Below are 25,302 nucleotides of genomic sequence, written 5' to 3'. Positions count from 1 at the left end.
CTGGTATTGGCTACTGTCAGAAGACAGGATACTGGGCTAGATGGACCATTGGTCTGATCTAATATGACCATTCGTATGCTCTTAAGAGAGGAGCGAAAAGAACAGCAAAGCGAGAAAATGCCGTGTCCCTCTGTGATACTGACATTTGCTTGAGAAATGTGGGCCCAGCTCATGATCTGATCAGTCACTTTGAGAGCTGGTTGTGTAGCTGCCTTTCTGGTCATGGGCTCACAGCAGGCTTGCAAAAGATGGACTGGTCTTGCTGGCTCAGCCAGATAGTTATTACAGAGAAGGCAAAAAGGGAGAGAAAGGAAAATGTGGTGGGGGAGGAAAGTGACACATGAGAAAGAGTGTGACAGCAGAACCCCAAGGCTCACATCCCAGGTGATGCTCAGGATTTAGCAGAAGCTGGTGGTGGCAATGTCATTTGCTCCTTCTCTCTGGGCCAGTCTGGTCAAGTTGCCTTCCGAGATCAGCACAATGAAGGCCAAGCATGTCATGGTGGATCCCCAGGTCCTAGGAGACCATGGGGGTAGAAGCCATGATGGTAAAGCTCACTCCTGCCTGTCCGTGTCCCCCTCTTTCCCTTTAGTGACTCCCAAATACACAATATCCAGGAAGGGGCATCAGCATCATCCATATTTCCTCCTATTTCTAGATTCACTCAGGGTGTTGCCACTTCAATCCATGACTCTACCTGCAGTCTTGCAGACCCCTTATGCTGCTACTTGTAACCTGACCAATCCAGTCTGTTCCAATCTATTTGTCCCCATCTGTTGCTGACTTTTACAACTGATTTTATGTAACAGGCTAATTTGGACCTTTGTTACTTGAAAGAACAAAGGGTCCAGCTTCATTGTAGTTGGGAGATGTAATTCCCAGATTGGGTAGATATACATGCACTAGCACCTAAAAATAGCAGCGTGGCAGCAGTGGTTCTGGCTGGCTGCCAGAGAATGCACGTTGGGGGATGGACAGGGTTGTATTTGGGTGGCTAGCCTTTGCCGATGCCCATGCCGCAACACCTCCACTGCTATTTTTAGGCACTAACCAAATCAAAGCTAGTGCTGTACATCTACCCGAGGCGGGAATTACACCTCCCTGATGCCGCATAAATGGACCCTTAGAGTACAGGCATCTGCACAACAGGACCTACTGTGTGAGCTGAGCAACCCTTATCTAGGAACCCTAGGAGCAACCAAGTGTGGGGAGAAGACTTGCACTGGATCTGTCATCTTCTTTGCATAAGTTGAACCCCAGGAAGGCGCTGTGTTTTGGCTCTGCTCCAAAACACTTTTCTACCTTAAAGGGTGATCTGAGGATTAAATCATGTTTGTAAACTTCTTTGAAGAAGGAAAGTGCTGAATAATAATTAAGTTTCATTTCATGAAGCCATCCATATAAATAAAGATATAAACAAATGTTACTGAAAAGGCCCCAGAAATCCTGTAACTCTATGTTCAAGTTTCTAATGTGGGGATAGGTTTCAGAGTGGTAGCCGTGTGAGTCTGTATCAGCAAAAACAACGAGGAGTCCTTGTGGCACCTTGGAGACTAACAAATCTATATGGACATAAGCTTTCATGGGCTAAAACCCACTTCATCAGATGCATGGAGTGGAAAATACAGAGGCAGATATTAATACACAGCACATGAAAAGATGGGAGTTGCTTTACCAGGTGGGGGGGGGTGAGTGCTAATGAGCCAATTCAATTAAGGTGGAAGTGGGCTATTCTCAACTGTTGAAGGGATGAATACCATTGAGGGGGGAAAATCACTTTTTGTAGTGCTAATGAGGCCAATGTAATCAAGGTGGTCCATTTCAAACAGTTGAAAAGAAGGTGTGAGTATCAGAAGGGGGAAATTAGTTTTTGTAGTGACCCATCCACTCCCAGTCTTTATTCAGGCCTAATTTGATGGTGTCCAGTTTGCAAATTAATTCCAGTTCTGCAGTTTCTTGTTGGAATCTGTTTTTGAGGGTTTTTTATTGACGAATTGCCACTTTTAAGTCTGTTATTGAGTGTTTAGGGAGACTGAAGTGTTCTCCTTCTGGGTTTTGAATGTTATAATTCTTGATGTCAGATTTCGTCCATTTATTCTTTTGCATAGAGACTGTCCAGTTTGGCCAATGTACACACCACACAACAAAAACACTAACCCAGGAATCAGTCCCTGCAACAGACCCCATTGCCAACTCTGTCCGCATACCTATTCAAGGGACACCATCATAGGACCTAACCACATCAGCCACACTATCAGAGGCTCGTTCACCTGCACATCTACCAATGTGATATATGCCATCATGTGCCAGCAATGCCCCTCTGCCATGTACATTGGCCCTTTCTCATGTGTCACTTTCCTCTACTGTGGAGTAAGCATTTGAGCTGGTGGGATGGTTTAAAGCTATGATTAGTTAGGTGCTGGAGTAGCTTCCTTGCTCATAAGGGGCGAAGCTATCAGTGAATCATGCAGGTTGCCCTTAAGGAGTAGCAGCATGTGCTTTCTACTACCACACACGTGCTCATATGTTCTGCTGATGCCACATATTGTAGAAAACATTTTTTACAGTTCGGAAAGTTTCCCTAGCATGTTTCAGAGTAACAGCCGTGTTAGTCTGTATTCGCAAAAAGAAAAGGAGGACTTGTGGCACCTTAGAGACTAACCAATTTATTTGAGCATGAGCTTTCGTGAGCTACAGCTCACTTCATCGGATGCATACTGTGGAAATTGCAGAAGACATTATATACACAGACACCATGAAACAATACCTCCTCCCACCCCACTCTCCTGCTGGTAATAGCTTATCTAAAGTGATCATCAAGTTGGGCCATTTCCAGCACAAATCCAGGTTTTCTCACCCTCCGCCCCCCCCCACAGACAAACTCACTCTCTTGCTGGTAATAGCCCATCAAAAGTGACCACTGGATTTCTGCAGGAAATGGCCCACCTTGATTATCATACACATTGTGAAGAGAGTGGTCACTTTTGATGGGCTATTACCAGCAAGAGAGTGAGTTTGTGTGTGGGGGGGCGGAGGGTGAGAAAACCTGGATTTGTGCTGGAAATGGCCCAACTTGATGATCACTTTAGATAAGCTATTACCAGCAGGAGAGTGGGGTGGGAGGAGGTATTGTTTCATGGTGTCTGTGTATATAATGTCTTCTGCAATTTCCACAGTATGCATCCGATGAAGTGAGCTGTAGCTCACGAAAGCTCATGCTCAAATAAATTGGTTAGTCTCTAAGGTGCCACAAGTCCTCCTTTTCTTTTTCCCTAGCATGTGGCCTAGGTGGCTGTGTACAGGTCCCAACGTGGCAGAGGAGTTTATACTAACACATTTTCAAATAATCTAAACATTTTATGGAAAACTTACTTAAAAAATCATGTCACAGTTTTAAGGTCCAATATCTCAAGTTGCCAGGGCTAGAAATGGATGCCGGATATCACTGGAGAGCCTAGGAAACCAGTTCTGCACAGAAGAGAGCTCTAAGAGATTTTGGAGCTCTAAGGGTTGCAACTTGTAAGTAGCTCAGTGGCCCAAATTTAATCTGCATATATTTACATAAACATCATATTAGTTAGCATTTCCCCTGCAATGCTCATATGTTGCTATAATTGCAAGACATTTTACTAAACTAAAGCCATCTCTTTTTGTTTTCTTTTCCCTTTCTTAATTTCCACCTGTCACTTTCCTCCTCCCGTATCTACTCTTCCCCTTCCATTATGTTTTCATCTTCTTTTTCTGTTCCTCTCACCTTCGTGCCCAATCCCTTATTACCGGGCTAGCATAGACAAGACATGTAAGATATGGTGGCTGTGGGGTAGCTGCTCAGGGAGTTAGGTTGTTAGAAATTAGCCCTGGGAGAGATGGATGTAAAATAGTTAAAGTAGGGTGGAGGAGTTGCATTGTATGTAAGAGAGTGGTATGATTGCTCAGAGCTCCAGTATGAAACTGGAGAAAAGCCTGTCGAGAGTCTTTGGGTTAAGTTTAAAGGTGAGAGCAACAAGGATGATGTCGTGGTGGGCGTGTCCTATAGATGATGAGGTAGAGGAGGCTTTTTTCGGACAACTAACTGAAGTTTCCAGATCACAGGCCCTGGTTCTAATGGGGGACTTCAATCACCCTGACATCTGCTGGGACAGCAATACAGCAGTGCACAGACAATCCAGGAAGTTTTTGGAGAGTGTTGGGGACAACTTCCTGGTACAAGTGCTGGAGGAACCAGCTAGGGGCAATGCTCCTCTTGACCTGCTGTTTACAAATGGGGAAGAACTGGTAGGGGAAGTAGAAGTGGGTGGCAACCTAGGCAGCAGTGACCATGAGATGGTTGAGTTCAGGATCCTGACAAAAGGAAGAAAGGAGAGTAGCAAAATATGGACCCTGGACTTCAGAAAAGCAGACTTTGACTCCCTCAGGGAACTGATGGGCAGGATCCTCTGGGAGGCTAATATGAGGGGGAAAGGAGTCCAGGAGAGCTGGCTGTATTTTAAAGAAGCCTTATTGCATCGGTGCAGCTGGGCCAATGCAGCGTTTTAAGTGTACTGTTGCCCAGAAACTAGTACAGGAATTGTAAGTATTGAACTGGCTAAAGAGGAGGCAATTGGCTGTGCCAGAAGGAGAACGATCATGTTGGAGGGAGGTTACTAGTGGCATTCCTCAAGGACCTATCTTGGGACCCATCTTGTTTAATATTTTCATTAATATCCTTGACACAAAATGTAGGTGTGCACTAATTTGCTCATGACACAAAGTTAGGAGGCATCATCAATGCAGAGGAGAATCAGGTATCGGAAGCCTTGAGGACTGGAGTGATAGAAATGGGATGAAATGTAATAGTATGAAATGGAAGGTCATGCACTTAGGGACTAATACTAATTTCTACTGTAAATTGGGGGCTCATGGGTTGGAAAGAACTGAGGAGGAGAAAGACCTGGGTGTATTAATTGGTCATAGGATGACTATGAGCCACCAATGAGATGCAGCCGTGAAAAAGGCAAACAAGATCCTAGGATATATCAGGAGAGGTATTTCCAGTAGAGCTAGGGAAGTATTAATGCCATTGGACAAGGCACTGGTAAAATCCCATCTGGAATACTGTGTACAATTCTGGTTACTATATTCAAGAAAGATTCATTCAAACTGGCACAGGCTCAGAGAAGAGCTAATAGGATGATCAAGGGAATAGGGAGCCTGTCTTATGAAAGGAAGAGCTCGGCTGTTTAGCCTAGTAAAATGCAGGCAGAGGGGATCTGATTGTCTGTCAATACATCTGGGTGAACACTAGGGAGTCAGAAGAGCTACTGAAGCTAAAGGAAAACATTGGCACAAGAACAAATAGGGAGAAACTGGCGATGAATAAATGTAGGGTGGAAATTATAAGAAGGATTTTGACAATCAGAGGAGAGTGGCTCTGGGACAACCTCTCAATGGAAGAAGTGGATGTTACCCGAAATTGGGCCAGCTAGTAAGCTTAGGGGAGGACTAATGACCCACCAGAGTTTGGCAGAAAGCAGCACATTTGTTATACTGATACTAAGCTCAAAAGAAGTGCTGGGGGGGGGTCACACTCACACTCGCATACTCACGCTCCCAGGACAGGCACGGCGCTGGAGATGTCAGGATCCTTCAAGGTAAGTGTCCCACAGCGCAGCGATGGACAATGCGATGAAGGTAAGTCTTCCAAGGCACGATTAAATGCAACACGGTGAACCACTAGCCAGGCGGTCCGGGCGAAGGGCCTTCACAGGGGGTACAAGCTTGTGAGTGCACTCCTGAGCACACGGCCCCTTCTCCTTTTAAGGACCTGCTCCTCAGGGCCTGCAACTAGAGATGACTCACCTGCATCTGGTTGGTCATACTCCGTCTCAAACAGTATCCATGCAGTGTCCATGCATTGGGGGGGTGAGCGCTGCCTAATCAGAGTGCTATGACCTGTGACTAGAGATGACTTGGCCACATTTGGTTGGTCACACTCCACCTTGGGCAGTGTCCATGCAGTGTCCATGCGAGTGCTGCCTAATTAGAGTCGTAGATACCTTGTCTACCTGGGAGCTCTTCTGATCTTCCAGCTGTTCAACCAGCCCATTCATCCCGCAAGCATTCCAGGAGGGAGGGAGAGGGGGAAAGCCTCTTCACAGGTATTCAAAGAGGGAGAGGAGACAAAAGGAGAGGTGGGGGAAAGTGTAACAGACCTTTTGAGCATACAGGTTATACATAGCATAGTCATACAGAGCATGCAGATCACTGCTGCTCCTACAACATTGGAGAAGACCATCCTAACTGGTTCTAAGATGGAGCCTAATACGTTTATGACTGGGCTGATATGATGGGGTTGCCTGTGCTAGCAGGGGGCTGGACAAGATGACCCACGAGGGCCCTTCCAGTCCTATGTCCTATAAACACTATAAAGCTGGTTCCCCATGACATTTCCACCTGCATTTTGCAAATCCAGTAGATCCTGATAACCCCGAACAAGCATGTGGATGCTTATGCAAACCAAACGTTCAGCACTATGCCCATTGTGCCCTACAGCTGCTTTAACTGTTTCTCTGAACACAGCAGTTGCAGTCCAAGCAGAGATCAAAAGCCTGTGGGGATCAGTGCACCTTTAATTAATGTCAATTTCATGGAAAATACAGTGTAACAAAAAACACCCTGCTAAGAGTTGAGGATCTCTTCTTTTAATCACATGCATCAAGATTTATTGAGACATCCGAGTTGAATTACTGGAGCACTGAGAGACTATCACAAATCTACAGATTTTTATGTATTGGGTAATGTATTTCTGATGGAATTTTGAGACTAAAAAGAACAATGTCATTAGCCATGGATTCTTCAGGACACAACTGCTTTCACCTAAAGAGGAAAAAATGGAGGTATATTTAAAAAATAATGAAAATAGATATTTGTATCAACAATCAACAAGGATCACGTTTGTGTGTTAAACAACCACCTTGAAATTGGCCTGCCTCAAAGGACTAAGCAATTGCAGGCTACCTTAGCATGAATGATTTATGACATTCATGAACTTGGCAACTACATCAGATTTCCTAAACCTGGCAGCAAACACTGCCTGCATATTAAGTGAAGATTTATGATTTATAAAACTCACCTCATTATGCGGAGGTACATGAATTGTCTTATGTGCACAGTCTATAACTCCCTGGACAGATGAAAAGGCAGCTATGTCACACAATTTATGCATTCTTGCTACTGAAGTTTGGGAGGAAAAAAACAGACAAAAATCACTAGTTCTCAGAAGAATATCTTAAAACTACATATTTCAATACAAAATGATTAAATGGCTAAAATTGAACAGTATCTCAGAGGAGGGGGGAAACCACAGAGGTTAATGGCTAAGGTCACTTGAACCACTGTACTAAACTATGGCCACATTTTGAAAGGCACAGTAATAGACAGCATCCTAAATGACTCCCTGGAAATAACAAGAGCTTTGTCAGTCTAATTCTCTTTATTTTCTGCCCACTTTTGTGTGCCTTGTGCTATTTTTCATCAGCAAACTCAGCCGGATTCCAGACTTGGTGACATGATCTAAGAAGACTGCATACAGGGAACCTTTCATGCCATTAATTCAAAGTGGCTATAAAAGAGAACATTGTACTTAAAGCAACATGTAATTAACCCACGGAACTCACTTCCACAGGTTGTTGTTGAAGCAAATAACTCCAGCTTGCTTTAAAAATGGATTTTGCTCATCTTGAGCAAGACTAGAGTAGTGACGTTAATGAGGTTGAAAATTCGAAGGGTTACCAAGGAAGCAGTAAGGGCCAGTGGGGAGAGCCCTGGAGTAGAACCCTGGAGTAGAAGTCAGGACAATATATTTTATGCCATGGATTTGCTGGGAGACCCTTGATGAGTCAGAGTCTTGTGTCTTGGTTTCTCATCTGTAAAGATGGAGATAATGCTACTAACCCATTAGCAATGTGAGTGATAAGAATTGCTATTTAAGAATTCTCTGGGTGTAAGTCGATTGCTGGCTGGGCTCAAGAATAAATCTATCAACCTCCTCCTAGCTGCACAAGTGGCCAAGTGTAGATGGATTTTCACCTCCCTCTGAAGCACCTGCTATAGGCCACTGCCCAAAGCAGAACAGCTGACTAGCTGAACAACTGGGGTGTTCAGGCCTGGCAACTCCCATGTTTGCCCCTAGGCTAGTGTCCATTGGTCTAAAGCAGGCCAGGGGGGTTACACAGACTGCAGCACCGCATGCGGTGAAGGAAAACTATTGGAAGGAGAGAAGTTCTACTGCCTGCCCCAAGTTAGATGGCCACACAACCAGAGGCAGATGCACTTGAACAGCTGCCACCTCTGTCCACACTGTGCCTACGTTTTCTGTACCTCAGACACAGCTGGTCTTGCCTACATTGGAGGTGACGATTCTGGATGCTTGAGGCATCTGACTCAGAAGCAGCAGCAAGGTGTTAATGACAGGAGGAGCTGAGGGGAAGACTGTGAAGTCCTTCCCCTCCCTTTTGTCCTTGCTGGAGCCATTCTCTTGATTTAAGCAATTCGATCTGAGACGCAGTTCAGTGCACAATCTTGGTGCAGGACTCCAATGCCTCTGAAGCCAGTGGTGAATGTTAACTACACCCAGGGATTTCAGTTACTCCGAACCTACCGAAAAGAGGTGAACTTGCACAGATACACCCACAGAGAACTGGGGGGGAGTTGGCGGTCTGAACAGGCTGAATCCTTAGCTCATCCTCAGCAGAACACGGAGACTCTGAGTTAGTGTCCCAACTTACCCGCTCCCCAGGTGCTGGCTTTATTGGTAACTGAAAAACAATCACACAACCTACACAGTAGCTTGGCAGCTCTTTGGGTTTCCCTCTAGTGCCTCCTCTGTCACCATCCTAAGAGCCATACTGAGACTTCCGCCTCCTGGGTGAGCTGTCTGGATCCCCACTGCCAGCATCACTCAGCCGTAGTTACCCTGAATCTCAGTGCAGGAGTTAGCATGAGCCTGGGGTGACTCTAGCACTGGGCCATGCTACCCTGTTACAGGGAAGTTTTTCTATTTGTGTTTCGGTGAAGCAGCAGCCCCTGTGCATGCAGGGCTGCTGGTGGGGGATGAGGGCATGGCTGACTTTCTCCCTCCTCGCTACATGATGTCACAAATGGGGCTCATTAAACTCCACAAGCTGCTTGTTTGTGCCTTAGGCCCTGCCCAATGTTCCCTCTAATTTTTGACAGGCCAGGTGCACAAAAAATTTCTTCTCTGCAAATTGTTGTGCTTCTGTGCAAATTTTTGTGTGTGCAGTGTTTTGCCGTGTGTGCGAGGTTTAGGATCTGTGTGCGCACGCACACGCACACAGCTTAGAGGGAACAGTGGGGCCCCTGCCCTCCCACACTGGGAGATCCAGGCACTTCAGGGAGATCCAGAGACTTGCTGTGCTCCCTTGAGTTGTTGCAGCTATTTCCATCCCCTCTCAAGGGGTGCAGCACTCACTCCCCTCTGAGGGACAGCCAGATTTCCTGGCACACACTGGCGAGGCAGGGCCAGGATTCCTGCTGCATTGGGATGGCCAGCACCACTCGCCTCCCTCAGCCATGGCACTTGGGCGAGACTATGCTTGTAATCAGCTCTGCGGAGCGATGCAAGACGTGGACATCATTTTGTTTGCTCCCTCCCATCCCGGGTACCCACATAGGCGCAGGGCACCATATAGCCCATAGCAGGTGCCCATGGAGCATGATCAGTTGCAATTTTTCAAACCCTTTTAACTTCTTTAATAGCTTTCCTCCACTGAAAAAAAAAAAAAGTAAAAAAAAAAAGTAGGGCCCAATCCTGTGAGGTGCTGAGCTGAAGGTGTTCAGCATGTCAGAGTATCAGGCTGTGAGTGTCCTCAGCTTCCCCTGAAATCGGTGGGAGTTGAGGGTTTTCACTGACTTGGCAGGACTGGCAGCACTGGCTCATATCTGTGATCTAGAATCATGCCACAAATTCCCACCAGCCTCAGTGGGAGTTTTGCGTGAGTAAGGCGTGGAGAACACTGCTCTTAGCTGGGCACGACAGCTCCGCAGGTAGGAGGTGCCATGTAGCACGTCTGAATATTGTGGTGGTCTGGTGTTTATGAAAAAACACTTCACTATTGATTTTTCTGGGACACAAAATTCAGTAGAAGAGGATCTGAAATTCTGATCTCTTTTTCTTCCCCACCCTCTCAGCACCAGAGTGGCTGAAAATGCATGTTTGTTCTTTTTATGCCTACACCAATTTTTTTCCCCCATTCTAAATTTAAACCTTCCCTTTCAATGTACATGCATCTGTCACAAGGCTGAGCTCACTATAAACTGCCATAATCATCTGCATCAATTGCAAAAACAAGCAGTTGAATATCAGGACTAGGTGTGTCATTCGCAGGCTGACTCAGTATGTCACTCAGTGTGTCCAGGCAGCAATCATCTGGCTTGACACACTCAAGTGGATCATTCCAGCCAGTTTGAAGTATAAATTCAAATTGGCTGGGGTAAAACTGTTCAGATACCATGGTAATGGGCACAGTGTAAGAACCTGAACAGAATAATAAATAATAATAGCAATATAGCATTTTTCACCAGCAGATCTCAAAGTACTTTACAAAAGAGCTCAGAATCATTATTCCCCTTTTACATGCGGGGAAACTGGGGCATGGTGGCAAAGGGACTGGCCCACTAGTGCTGTCAGATGGACAGAAAACTGGCCAAAGGTGCAAACAAAGAGTACTGATCAAGGGCTCAGACTTGAGAGGGTGGGGGAAGTGCCCCATGGATTACTGCAGGGGTTGGCGTTCAGTCAGGATTCATTTGGAAGAAAGAGTAAACAGCCCACTGTGTTCATGATGGGACACTGGGGCATGTTTCAAACACTGGTGAGAACAACAAAGCCAGACAGGTTAGAAGTATGGGCAGAAAATAAGAGAATGAGATGCAGCACAGAGAAATAAATGCAGGCTAGAAATAAATGCCTCACATCTGGGAGAGAACCATTCAAACCACATTTAATCCCAGGGCAAACTGTGGAGAGCAGCAAGGCGGAGTGAGAGCCAGGCGTGATCCAGGACAGCAATTAGATCTGAGCTTGGAATGGCATATGGCAGTGGTTCTCAAACTTTTTTTTTCGCGGACCACTTGAAAATTGCTGAGGGTCTCGGCGGACCACTTAATGATCTTTCCAAATGTTGTTTGTACCGTTAGCTGACTATTGTAAAGCGCTTTGGATAAAAGCGCTATATAAAAAAAACTTAATAATAAACATTTTTTGTTCTACAAATAAAAGCACACAACTCATATTTTAATATCAGTAGTCTTACCTTTCTAAAGTGATGGATGTGCCCTCTCTCCCCCGCTGCAGCAGCCCCCGAGCTGGAGCTGGGAAGAAGGGGGGTCACTCCCTCTCTCCCCCACCTCAGCAGCCCCCGAGCTTGGTTTGGGAAGGATCGGGGTCTTTCCCCCACCACAGCAGCCACAGAGCTGAGGCTGGGAAGGAGGGCCGTCTCTCTCAGGCAGCTGCAGCCCTGGAGTTGGGAAAAGTCGCCTCTTTCTCTGGCTGCCGCAGCCCTGCATGTCCCAAATTTCCCCCACCCCTTGCCCCCTCCCACCTACCCTCTATTCCCCCCAAGGCCTCCACCTCACCTTATATGTGCATCTTCTCCAGGGTCCAGGCACCTAATTAGCGGAGCCACGTCTGCATGGCTCCACTAATTAGGTGGGTGGCCCTTCATTTTCTCATGTGTGGCCGCCCACGCACGCACCTGAGAGGGAACTATCCGTGAACCACCTGAATGGAGCTCGCAGACCACTGGTGGTCCATGAACCACAGTTTGAGAACCTCTGGCATATGGCAATTGGAAACGCTAATGCGATTTTTGGGCATACAGGGAAGCCTCAAGTTACAGAGCAGGGGTCGGATATTGCTGCTCCGCGAGGGCTCTGTCTGACAAGGTGCAGAGCCCTGTGCAGCCTTTGGTTTCCTGGCAGTAGATGAATTTTACAGGGTTTTTATGGGGCCTTAATATTGATTTATCAGCATCATCTTCCTTGGCTACTGTCAGCTTTTTACACAGCAGAACATGCCATGTACAGTAGCACAAATCTTCTGCCAAACGTACATTCATTCAGAGCAGCACAAACTGGAGGTGTCAGCGAGATGGCCATGTGGGCCTGTACTATAGCAATGCCACCAGCAATACTTGCACCAGTGGGGCAACATGGGCCCAATCCTAACCCCACTGAAGTCAGTGGCAGAACTCCTCTGGGTTCCAGTGCACTGGGGTTCAGAGCTGTTGTCTTACTCATCTGCTTCAAAACATGAGCTCGTGTTTCCATAACAGTGACAATGCTCTCGGGGAGCCAGCCAAGTCCCAGGCTATTTAGGGCTTTATGGATGCTAACTGATTGGCATCCAGAAGCAGACTGAGCCAATGAAGAGCACCTGTGTTTTGTGCTCATGTACTTGTGCCAGCCTCCCCACCTTAAAAAGGCACATGGCTGAAGTTTCCATATATGCGCCAAGCATAGGCCATTGCAGGAATCCAGCCATGGATCTGGGGAATGCAGGAGCAACAATCTATCCACTTTGGGTATTTATCTGGCCCCCATTACTGTAAAAATTGTGAAGAGCTCAGAAACTAATGTACTTCTCCTCACACCACGCCATGAAGCAGAGCAGTGCTGGTATCCCCATTGTACAGATGGGGAACTGAGGCACAGAGAGGCTAAGTGACTTGCCCGAGGTCACCCAGGAGGTTTGTGGCAGAGCAGATAACTGAACCCAGATTAATATACAGCAGGGTAGTGCTCCAACCTCTGCATCATCCCTCCGCTGATTTGTAAAGCCCCAAGACTACAAATCATTCAGACAAAGGGATTGATGTGCCTTCTCATTGGAGGGAGACCTCATAGGCTACATGGATTTCTGCAGTTATACTTGTAACAAAAACTATCCACTTACAGGATCTAGATGGGCTCGTACTTCTATTTTATTTCTACCTCCACTGTAGCTCATGTTCTATGCGTTAGTTCTATGTAGTAGTAGTTTATGACTCACACAGGATATTGATTCTTTCTTATGCCAGGTAAGTGTTTCCTGAATTAAGTTAAATTCCTCATTCTCAGAATCCCTGATAATATTTGCTGAGTGTTTTGTAAGACCAATAATAATATTGGACCTCGCCATTGTGTAGGTATCAACTCACCCAAGTGCTCACTACTGGGTCAAGAAGGACATGTCTCCAGAAGAAGTCATCTTTGTTGCTTAAAAGAGGTAAAGCAATTTCATGGATGTACCCTTGCCTTGCCAGGGTGAGTTCCTTAGTGGAGAGCGGAGAACACTTCTAGTCCAGGCCTAGGTCTTTCCTTTCCTGGAGCTGTCTGGTTGGTTTCTCCCACTCCAAGAGGGTCTGATTCCACTACCTTTATTCACTGAGCCGTGCCATACTTCTCAGGTGACTCCACTGATTTTGATAGAACCCCTTGCAGAGTACAGCGGTACACAGCAAGAGTAAAGGTAGCAGGGTTTTGGCTCAGAGCAGACAGATTGGTTTGGGGGGAAAATACAGACCTAAGTATAGTCTGTCTTTTGCATAGGGAGACCTAGTCAGGCTCTCCCACTCGGGAGGTTTGTTGATTGAGCCTTGTCCTCCCTCCTCAGGGAAATCACCCATCTCACAAGCACCTGTATTTCCTTGAAGGATGACCCACTCACCATCTCTGATGCCTGACTTCTCTTTTGTGTCCTATCCGGATATTAACTCTGGCTGGACTGTCCTCTTTCCACGCTTGACCCTTCAGGATGCCTTGCATGATGGATTTAGGTACTTGAGCCAGATCCTTAGTCATTGTAAATCGGTGTAATTCCCTTGAAGTCAAGGGAGCTATGCTGCTTTAGACCAGCTGAAGATTTGGTCTTCGTCTCCAGCACAGACCACTAACCTCTTTGTGCCTTGGCTTTGCATGGGCTTTGAACCAGCCACAAATATTTACTTTGGATTAAATGTGCTGTTGCATGGACTTCATGTTCCACTTTAAATGTAAAACAAATTGTGGCTTAATTGTAAATCTTACCAATTCAGAGCTCTCACCTGTGGACTGATGGACTCAGGCTAGGTTGGCCCCATCCTTTACCTGTGTCTTCTTTAACCTGATAATGTAAACAGCTAGCCTTCTTTGAACATGGCTCTTTGTACAGAGACCAACCTTCACTGAGCTGAGCTAGGCTTTCTGGAACCTCCCTCTGTCAGTGGTTTTCTTTTTTTATCTGTGAAAAGCTTCAGATCAGGGAAACAATCGACAGAATGTATAATGGGGAGGTTCTCATTTGTAACATGCTAATTGCCTTCATTATTCTGGTGCCTGGGGGTGCCTCACATACCTATCACAACAGCTGTGATTGTGCAAGGGTGAAATGCAGTTTGCTGCTTCCCACTGTGGTCTGCATCTTTAGCACCAGTGACAAGTCACTGACACTTGAAACAGTAGGAAGGATTTTTCTGTGAGCTGCTAACAGACTCTAAAGCAGCTGTGGATTTTTGTCTACTTGTTCTGTTGTTTCCATATGACTTTCTAGTCTCCCTCTAGGCCATGATCAAGTAATAAAATTCACATCCACATAGCTGATAAAATGTACCCTGGTGATTGTCGATGAGGACCCAAGCTGCACTAGATTCTAGTATCAGTAGTGCTGGTATAAATTTGGAGAAACTCTTGAAGTCAATGGGGTTACCTAAGTGATGAGCATGGTACAATTGTCTCCCTTCTATGTGCTGAACACCTATCCCGAATCAATTTATACAGCCACTCCTGTCGTCCACCAAATAACTTCTGAAGACTCCCATCCCCTGTGATGCCCATGGTAAAATGCCTAATGATAATGGCTAGGCAAGTGTCCTGTCAGTGATTCCTTAACCTTTCTTACTCCCTTAACAAAGATGAACATACTACCTGTGAAACCCCCACTTATATGTCACCTTGATCTTCCCAACTCTTCTCCCGGCCACCTCTTGGTCGTTTTCTACACACACCTGTTGTGCCTGGTCTCTGTTCAGGCTCCGATCCAGCAAACTACTCAAGCACATTGCAATGGGGTGTGACTCACCACCGCAGTGCCTCCTGCTGGACATCCTGGGAATTAGCTCTCATTTCACCGGAGCACTTTCATCTAGTGGTGTCTCACCCGTCATCACTCTTGCCTCCACCTCTAGGACCCACGTTGCTCCCCAGACCACCGTGTCCTCTTCTGGACACAGCCCTCCAGCTGTGCCCCACTCAGCTCTCACCCCCCTTCCAGGGGACTCAACAGTCCTAGTCCAGCCACTTGCCTTGGTGGCTGTGACACTCTGTATCTCAGGGGAACATGCTGCACCCCCATGTTCATCCTTATAATATGATTGTGTGGTATCCAATACAAAGTTTGTCCTGTCGGGTGTCTTTGGAAGGCTCATGATGCACTGAGCATTGATGTTATAGTAATGTTATAGGTTGTAATTTCATGTATTTAGTTATGAGGTATAAAATGTGTCCTTGTGGCTTAAAACAAGCCCAGGCAAAACTCTCCAGAAACAGAGGGGCAGTTCACACCTCATCAGGTCATATATGGGACAAACCCAGCCCAGCCTCACAGGAACAAAGGACACTGGCCTAGGCAGCAACAAAGGATCTGTTGGACTCTCAAGTGAGTCACCCCCCTTCCCTTGGTCAGTCAGGGACTACAATGAGGTAATGTCCACCTGACCCTGAAGGGGTGGGGGTGGACAAAGCCAAGAGAGAAGAAAGAACATGATAAAAGGGAGAGACATTTGCCATGCTCTTCCTCTCTCCTCCAGCTCCATCTATAGACATCATCACCAAGCAACTGAAGCACTGATTAAAGGAGAGAGCCTGGCTGAAGGGCAACCAGCCAGCCTGTGGTGAGAAGCATGTAAGTTCATAAAGGCAATCAAAGCTTAGAATGCCTTTTGCTTTTATTTCATTTGACCAAATCCAACTTCTTGTGCTTTGACTTAAAATCTATCTTTGTAGTTAATAAATTTATTTATTTGTTCTACCTGGAGCACTGTTTTTGGTTTGAAGCATGTCAGAGACTCCCCTTGGGATAACAAGCCTGGTGCATATCAATTTCTTTGTTAAATTGACAAACCCATATAAGCTTGAAGTGTCCAGCAGGCAAAACTGGACACTGCAAGACAGAGGTTCCGAGGGTTTTCTGGGACTGGAGATATTGGCTAGTGTCATTCGCTTGAACAATCCAAGCAGCTTACATGCCAGAGGCTATACGTGAACAGCCCAGGAGTGGGGTTTCTCACAGCAGAGCAGGGTAAGGCTGGCTCCTAGAGTCAAGGATTGGATGACCTCGCAGATCACCGGTCCAGATAACACCAGGGGAATATCACAGTGGCAAACTGCAATCCATGTATTGGCTACTCACCTCCATGAGAAGGGAGGGGGTGGGGGCAGAAAAAGCAGGGGGAGACTGAGGCCCATCTGCTACTCCAGGTCATGGCCCAGGGACCCTATAGCCAGCAGCCACATACAGCCCCTTCTCCTGCTCCACTGCCTGTTTCCCTGGGCCACTTCCCCACAGCCCTAGCACTTTCTCCTCCCTTGTATCAGGACCTCAGGCTGGAGCTCCCTCTTGCTCCCCTGGCCCTGGCCCTGGCCACCACTGCTCCGTCCATGCTGCTATCTCTCTCAATCCTCCTACAGGGCAGCTAGTCATTCTTATTCTCCCTTGCCCTCCAGGAAAAGACTGCCTTTGATCAATCTGCTCAGCAGCCCTTCTTATATGGGCCAGCCTGGCTCTGATTGGCCGCTCCACTAAGCCTTCTCCCTATTGGCTGGCTCAGTAAGCCCTCTTCCAATTGGTTGGGCTCTGCACAGCCTCCCCAAGGCTGTTTTAACCCTTCTTCTGCCTGTGTGGGGCAGCCGCCCCACATAGGGTGACCAGATGTCCCGATTTTGGGGCCTTTTTCTTATATAGGCGCCTATTACCCCTTACCCCCATCCCAATTTTTCACACTTGCTATCTGGTCACCCTAGCCCCACCACACATGCTTAACTTTAAGCACAAAAATATTCCCATTGACTTGAATATCTGTTGCTTATTATGGGCCTGTACACTGTAACAATAACACAGAGCAGAATTTGGCTCCTAATATTCTCCATTTGGGCCCTTGAATCCTGGATATAGCTTGGCTCCTTGTTATGTTTGATCAGGCAGTGCCTTTTCTGTTGGACCTCATTTCAGGGTGTAGGAAAGCAGTTGGGCTGCAGCTGACTCCAAAGGCTGCTCTTCAAGACCCTTTCGTAGTAGGACACATCAGCAGTGCATATACAACATACACCTAGGAGCCAGAGAGCAGCAACTGCCTTAGAGTCACTGCAGACAGGAACTAATTACTGTGGAGAAGCTAACGCACAGCTCCCTGCAGAATTTGTCACATTTGTCTACAGATTTAAGTTGCCTTGGCAATGACAGATGTTTTATAACATATTCATTTAACTGAAGATTGCATGTAACCTTCTTGCACGCTGCCAGTTATGGAGGAATCTGCTTAAGACAACTGTGGGTTGAACTAACAAGACATTTCCCCAAACAAATTGAAACTGACTTAAACCGTATAAAAAATCAGTTAGGACTCAATGCTGTCCCCACTGAAGTCAATAAAAGTTTTGCTATTAACTTCCATGGGAGCAGGACACAATCCTGTGGCAGAATATTTTTGTAGAGTCTCTCCCTTATCTTTGCACTAGCCGACTAGATCATTTCAAGGCTAGAACGCTGAGTGGCTCTGGAGTAATTTGGTCCTGAAATGTTGCAAAGTGTCTTCACTAACCATACCAACTAACATATAATGGGTTAATTATATCTGCACACACTACTCCCTCTAACCATTTCAATTGCACTGCATTGTGGGTACCCATCCCACAGTTCCCTGCACAGCTCCTTAAAGAGGGGTTTGTGAGAGAACCTAATGTGGGTCCAGAAAGGTATTCTGGGAGACTGAGTCAATGTCGCAGAATCCTCAGGGAGGCACATCAATGTATATGATGATGAAACGCACCCTACCGGCCCTCTTCTCTTCCTCATAGCCCCTTCTCACACCAGCACCCTTCCCTAGAAAGGCTCAGATCCAGGAAACTGCAAATATAGGACCCAGTCCTGCAAGGCTCTGAGCATCCTCCATACCCTGAGAACTCAATGGGAGTTGAGAGCACTGGGCATCTTTCAAGAGTTGCTCGGCATCTTGCAGGATGGGGTCAGAGTGACTGAGTGGTGAGGGGAATGCCACATTGTCTGTCAGGAAGTGACTGTTTCATCTATTTTGCTACCTTGTGGGGAGGACAAAAGTTAATAGGCATCACAGCACAAGAGTGTTTTAAGGAGGTACTTGGAGGAGGAGAGATGGATAGGATCCATGGCAGACAAGGTCAGGGAAGGAATTGCATAGACAAAGATTCGGCAGGAGAATGGACCAGGTCTGAGAAGGAACTGCATGGAAGGAGGGTTGGAGATAAGAACAGGGCAAGGAAAGAAAAGAGGCATTTAGAGGCGCATCAGTAGTGCAAAGGGGGGTGTAAAAAGACAGGGGGAAAGAGGTGGGGAACCAAGTAAATTAATTCAGGGCATATTGAATTAACACAAAAGATCTTGCACTTAGTGTGGTGAAAGGTGGACGTGTGACATTTCAACAATGGTTCTTTAGATCATCCACTGGGCCTTGAGTCCAGCAGCATCTCAGGGCCCACGCAAGGCCACATCTGGAAATTGTAAATAGGGGCACTGACTTTTCAGGAGTATGCTCCCTGGCTAAAATCAACTAGATTCTGAAATATTAAACCACCAACATTCCAAGGGCACTGTACGCAGAGCTGCTGCAGGACACTTCAGTCTCTTACCCTTGCAGTGACATGGAGGAAATGTTTAGGCTCTGAGTTCAGCTACTCAAGAGAGCTGCTTTCTTCATTTGTTATTACAACATCCTTGTTGAGTACTGAATTGAACTGGCTGCTGCTTTGTTGATAGCAGCCTGTACAGTTAGTGCAACTGAGCCAAGAATTAGAGGCTCATTTTTGGCAGGATTGGATAGACAGTCTTTCTATCACTGACTCTGTAAATGAAAAGAAAACGGGGGATTGTTGCAGACAATGCTTCAGGACAGTTCCCTCTGAGAACACTTTTGCTTTAATTGCAACCTTGCCAATACTAGCAAGTTCTTTGTCAATAATTTGAATTAAGTTGACTTTCTCATACTGCTCATCATTCACAAGAAGAGTCTGAAAGAGATGTTTCAGAGTAGCAGCTGTGTTAGTCTGTATCCGTAAAAAGAAAAGGAGGACTTGTGGCACCTTAGAGACTAACAAATTTATTAGAGTATAAGCTTTCATGAGCTACAGCTCCCTTCATCGGATGCGTACAGTGGAAAATATAGTGGAGAGATTTTATATACACAGATTTCAGAGTAACAGCCGTGTTAGTCTGTATTCGTAAAAAGAAAAAAGAAAAGGAGTACTTGTGGCACCTTAGAGACTAACCAGTTTATTTGAGCATGAGCTTTCGTGAGCTACAGCTCACTTCATCGGATGCATAGCATATCGTGGAAACTGCAGAAGACATTATATACACACAGAGACCATGAAACAAAACTTCCTCCCACCCCACTGTCCTGCTGCTAACAGCTTATCTAAAGTGATCATCAAGGAAGGCCATTTCCAGCACAAATCCAGGTTTTCTCACCCTTCCCCCCCCCCCCACAGACACACATACAAACTCATTCTCCTGCTGGTAATAGCCCATCCCTCTTTGAAACCTCTCTTTATAATGCGCATGATAATCAAGGTGGGTCATTTCCAGCACTAATCCAGGTTTTCTCACCACCACCACCCCCCCCCCCACACACCCCCCCCTCCAAAAACCACACACACAAACTCACTTTCCTGCTGGCAATAGCTCATCTTACAATGTGCACAGCAATAATCCAAGTTTAACCAGAACGTCTTGGGGGGGGGGTTTGTAGGAAAAAAACAAGGGGAGATAGGCTACCTTGCATAATGACTTAGCCACTCCCAGTCTCTATTCAAGCCCAAATTAATAGTATCCAATTTGCAAATGAATTCCAATTCAGCAGTTTCTCGCTGGAGTCTGGATTTGAAGTTTTTTTGCTTTAAGATAGCGACCCTCATGTCTGTGATTGCGTGACCAGAGAGATTGAAGTGTTCTCCGACTGGTTTATGAATGTTATAATTCTTAACATCTGATTTGTGTCCATTTATTCTTTTACGTAGAGACTGTCCAGTTTGACCAATGTACATGGCAGAGGGACATTGCTGGCACATGATGGCATATATCACATTGGTGGATGTGCAGGTGAACGAGCCTCTGATAGTGTGGCTGATGTTGTTAGGCCCTGTGATTATTGCTGTGCACATTGTAAGATGAGCTATTGCCAGCAGGAGAGTGAGTTTGTGTGTGTGGTTTTTGGAGGGGTGTGTGTGTGTGGGGGGGGGGGTGGTGGTGAGAAAACCTGGATTAGTGCTGGAAATGACCCACCTTGATTATCATGCGCATTATAAAGAGAGGTTTCAAAGAGGGATGGGCTATTACCAGCAGGAGAATGAGTTTGTATGTGTGTCTGTGGGGGGGGGGAAAGGGTGAGAAAACCTGGATTTGTGCTGGAAATGGCCTTCCTTGATGATCACTTTAGATAAGCTGTTAGCAGCAGGACAGTGGGGTGGGAGGAAGTTTTGTTTCATGGTCTCTGTGTGTATATAATGTCTTCTGCAGTTTCCACGATATGCTATGCATCCGATGAAGTGAGCTGTAGCTCACGAAAGCTCATGCTCAAATAAACTGGTTAGTCTCTAAGGTGCCACAAGTACTCCTTTTCTTTTTTCTTTCTATATACACAGAGAACATGAAACAATGGGGGTTAACATACAGACTGTAACAAGAGTGATCAGGAAAGGTGAGCTATTACCAGCAGGAGAGCTCGGGGGGGACCTTTTGTAGTGATAATCAAGGTGGGCCATAAAGTGAGCTGTAGCTCACGAAAGCTTATGCTCTAATAAATGTGTTAGTCTCTAAGGTGCCACAAGACCTCCTTTTCTTTTTTCTGAAAGCGATGTAACCTTATCACGGCAGTCTGCTGCCCCTGTCTGGTAATGTGAGAGAGCAGCACCAACAGACACACTTACATGGGTATATTGTTTGTACTCCCAGCTCATTTATCTATTTATCTGAACTCCGCCCCCTGATAGATTCAGATCCAACAGAATAGGGTTTCAATAGCTGAAAATTGTTCCCTGCCTTTCTGGCTGTGATGATCAGCTTCCAAACGTGACCTAAGATAGTGTTTGTTGCCTTAGAGAGACTGAAACAAAAGCTTTTAGCATAGTGTGAACTGCACTTGTTCATATCTACTATGTGCTAATGGGAAAGCCTGTGCAAAAATATGTGGAAATTGGGGTAACAAAATGCACAAGTGGCAGAATTGGAAATGGAAATAAACGGTTAAAAGCAGGACTGGGAGTCAGAACCTCTGGGTCCCATGGTGGGTTCCAACACTGACTCGCTACTTGACCCAGCGCAATCAGATGAGCCAAAATTTTGAAAAGTAGACAGTGATTTTGTGTCTCTCACTTTTGGGTGCCCAGCCTGAGACATCTTGGGCCCGATTTTCAGAACACTGAGCAACTAGAATTTCCATTGACTCAAGCTGGGCTCAGCAGCTCACAAAAGCAGGCCCCAAGTGGCTGAGGTTGGGCGAGGGTCACTTTTGAAAACGCTGATGTGAAACACAGAGTGTGCGGCGGCAGGGCAGGTTAACAGGATTGCCATGCCATGACTACCGCAGCACGAGGAGAGACCCCTCTTATGGGCAGTGTGGCCCAGGGAGCAGCCTCCTGGCCTTAGGGGCTCCATAGGCCGTGCTGCCCATGGGCATGCCACGCTGGGCCAGGCAGGCCAGTGGCCCATAAGGCCAGTGTCCTGCATGGAGCGAAAGCGGGGGGGGGCGGGGTGGGCAAAAGGAACCCACCCTGCTGTGGGGGCAGGCGTGACCGTGTGTCACAGCCCTGTACTGCCAGCAGCGAGTGGGGAGCCGAGCCGCCTATGCCTGCGCGGGAAGGCTGTGCCCGCGGAACCACATCTCCTCCCCCTGGGCTTTCCCCCGCAAGACCCTTGCCCCCGCCGGGGCTGGTTTCGCACACCACTGGCAGCTCAAGTAGCAGAACCCTGCCAGCCCACGCTGGGAGCAGAGCACACGTGGTCCCTCGGCAGCCTTCCGACTGCGCATGATCAGTAAGGTCGTCGGAAACAGCCACCTTCCGGCTCATCTGCGCATGGGCCGTACCGACCTCCCTGAGCAGACAGCCCATGCGCGCTTGCCTCGAACCGGCGCAAGCGTAGTGTGCAGTCGCCCTGACGCAAGGCCGCTGCAATTTCCCAGTGTTTCATCTCCTCCGACCTTGAGTACGCCGTGCTTGTCAGGACCCCAGCTGTCCGGCACAGTGCCTGTGTGGAACTCCCCCAGGGTGCCAGCGCTTCACAGGAGGCTTGTCGGCCGCAGCGCGGGATCGGGTAGCGCGCGCGGGAAGGTGCCGCGCGGAGCCGCCGCGTAGTCTCGGCTGCGGCGCGGGGCGCTGAGGCGTTGGTGCGGGGTCAGGCCTTTGTAGTCGCCAGCCCCGTCCGGGTGAGCTGACCCCGGCCCACGTGGGTGGAGGTTTCCAGAAGAGCCGCTGCGCAGCCCGCACTCTCCTCTCCGCGTGAGAGTCTCCGGCCCCACCGCACCCAGACCATGCTGAGCGCCAGCCGCACCGCCGCCCGCCTCCACCTGCTGCCCCGCCGGGGCACCGCTCCCAGCCCCGGCCTCGCTCAGGTGCGGGGCCGGGCCCCGTGGGGGGGCTGGTGCGGGGGGGCCTCGCGCGTTACCTGGGGGAAGTGGGAAGCGAGGGGGGCGGCACCCTCCTCGTGGTGCGGGGTGCCCGAGGGTGGGGGCGGGGTGTAAGGCGCCCCCCGGGGGTCACGGCTGGGCTCTGCCGGCGACTTGCGCGGTGGGGCCCCGAGACAGAGGGAGGGGGTGCCTAGGCTGGTGGAGGCCCTGGTGCTGGTAGCCCCGTGCTGAGCTCCGGGGCGAGTCCAGGGCCCGCATCCTGCGGGGTTGTGTAACTCTCCAGCTTGGATCGCTGCCTGCCCCGAGGCCACCTGGAGCAAGTCCTGTAGTCTCGGCCTCGTTCCCTGTCCGTCCTGGCGGCCTTGTACTGCTGGGGGATGAGTTCATGGGTCCCTTAGGTGCTGAGATGTTCGTGATGAGGGAGCACCGGAGGACTGGGGCGGCTGGAGATGGGGAGGGTTCTTCTGGAATCTGGGCGTTTAAAATGGATTTAACTGTAAGAGCAGGAGAGTTCTGATTTTAACACCCAGACTGGTGAATGGGAGTACCTAATAAAGATGGTTCAGCACAGAGTCATCGGCGTTTAGGGGCGGGGGCTCTTCCTTTGACCTTCATTGTCGGCATGTGTTGACAGAGTATAGTGCTAGAGTTCAGCTCTACTACTGTGTGGTTTTCAGCTAATCTCTTACTGAGCACATGTTTTAGGAGCTATTTTTAAAAGTAAAAAGCTTTGTATCTTCTTTGTCCCTCAAAAATTAAAAAAATAGTAGAGAATCTTTAGTTAAGGAGCATTGTTAGTTGATATTGCTGACAGACAAGAGATTTTCAAGGTAACTGGGTGGATTTGAAACTGAAAGACCCCCTTTGGTTTTAGTGGGAGTTGTATCTGGCCCTGTAATGAGAATCTTAAATGGCTAAGAATTTCTACTTTTCTCTGGTAAATAAATATTATGCCCATTTTACAGATGAGGCAACTGAAGTGCAAATGGTTAAGCAGTTCAAGGATAATGGGGATCATATTGGGGTGGATATTCAAGGATAATGGGGATCAATGCTGAACAGCAGCCTAGTTTCTGAGCTCCTTGGTCTGTGTACAGAGAGATACTCTGTCAAGATCTCAGGATGCTTTACAGTGGCACAGCTATAGTGCAGCAGCTGTACTGCTGTAGCACCATAGTGTAGATACTTGCCCCATTGATGAAAGTGGTTTTTCTGCCAATGCAGTTAATTCCCCTCTCCAAGAGGTGATTGCTAGGCCAACAGAAGAATCTTTCAGTTGACCTAGCCATGTCTACACCAGGTATTAGGTCATTCTAACAGCAGTGCTCAGGGTGTGACATTAGTTACATAATGTAGCTGGATTCAGCCTCTGTCCTCTCCTCTTCTCACTCATCCCCAGGTCAAAGTGTATGCTAAGCAGGAGGGGCTTGTATTCTCCAAAGTATTAACAAAGCAGTATTCTCTTCTCATGATGGGGTTCTGTTTGTACTAAGATGTTACGTGAGGTTACACACACAAAAACACTGAAGTTTTTGTTCAGCATCTCTTAAACCTAGTCGAAAGACAGAAACTCTGAAGCACTGTGGTCTAGTCTACCCTTTGAGGAAATTTCAGGAAACTTGGTTAATGTTTATTTGCTGCTGGTTGCTAAAGATGCTAAAGATTCAGTTTTACTTGTTACAGCATTTGCAACAAGTTTAACTTGTGCATGTTCATAACAAGAATCTTCTATACCAGCAACTTGCTCAGCTTGGATAATATGGGTCTTAGTGTTCACATTTCATATAAACAACAAATAATAAAACTTAAGGTAAATGTTCTGTGGCTGTATAATATAGCGAAATATTTTCTTGAGTCATTGGTTAGTTTTCAGTTAAGTAAAAGGAATTTTGAAGATTAAACACACAGCTAATGTGGTGGTAGAGGTGTATCACATTTTATTATTTTTAAGGTAGCATAGCTACAGATCCTTTTAAATACTGGATGTGAGGTAATTTTACCCAAAATAAAATGCAAGAAACCTCTGATTGCTGTAATGTCCTGACTTTATTTTATAGGCAGTCTGGAATACTCTCAGTCAAGATGTTCTCAGAACAGTATCAAGTAGGAAGTATGCGTAAGTATGTCTCCTCTTCCCTCCTCCCCGCCCCCCTTTTTTTGAGAACGAGGAAAAGATTGAAGTGTAAGGAAAAACAAATAACCGTGTAATAGTCTTGATACTTAAATTGACTCCAGCTTCATAATCTGAAATCCTTGGTCAGATGTGTGTATGGTTAATTAAGGAGAAACAAAACGTCCTCTACTGGCACAGCATTTCATAGATAATCAGATACTAAGTATGGTAACAAATTTCCTGCTACACACACAGTTTTTAGACCTAATAAAATTCCAAACAAACCTATTTATTTGAATGCAA

At 47.0% G+C, this 25,302-nt stretch overlaps 1 protein-coding gene across 1 annotated transcript in view; it reads left to right on the top strand.

Moving 5' to 3' along the window:
- Nucleotides 1-22,650: 22,650 nt before the first annotated feature.
- HSPA9 (heat shock protein family A (Hsp70) member 9) overlaps nt 22,651-25,302 on the top strand; it is a 31,661-nt gene continuing 29,009 nt past the window's right edge. The window contains exons 1-2 of the mRNA XM_074960708.1: nt 22,651-22,871; nt 24,944-25,002. Of these exons, the coding sequence (XP_074816809.1) occupies nt 22,791-22,871; nt 24,944-25,002 (140 nt within the window). The 5' untranslated portion in view covers nt 22,651-22,790. The remainder of the gene's footprint in view (nt 22,872-24,943; nt 25,003-25,302) is intronic.

Source organism: Natator depressus, chromosome 8 (genome assembly GCF_965152275.1).
Source record: "Natator depressus isolate rNatDep1 chromosome 8, rNatDep2.hap1, whole genome shotgun sequence".
In the NCBI taxonomy this organism is placed as follows: Eukaryota; Metazoa; Chordata; order Testudines; family Cheloniidae; genus Natator; species Natator depressus.
This window is presented reverse-complemented; position numbering and strand designations above follow the sequence as displayed.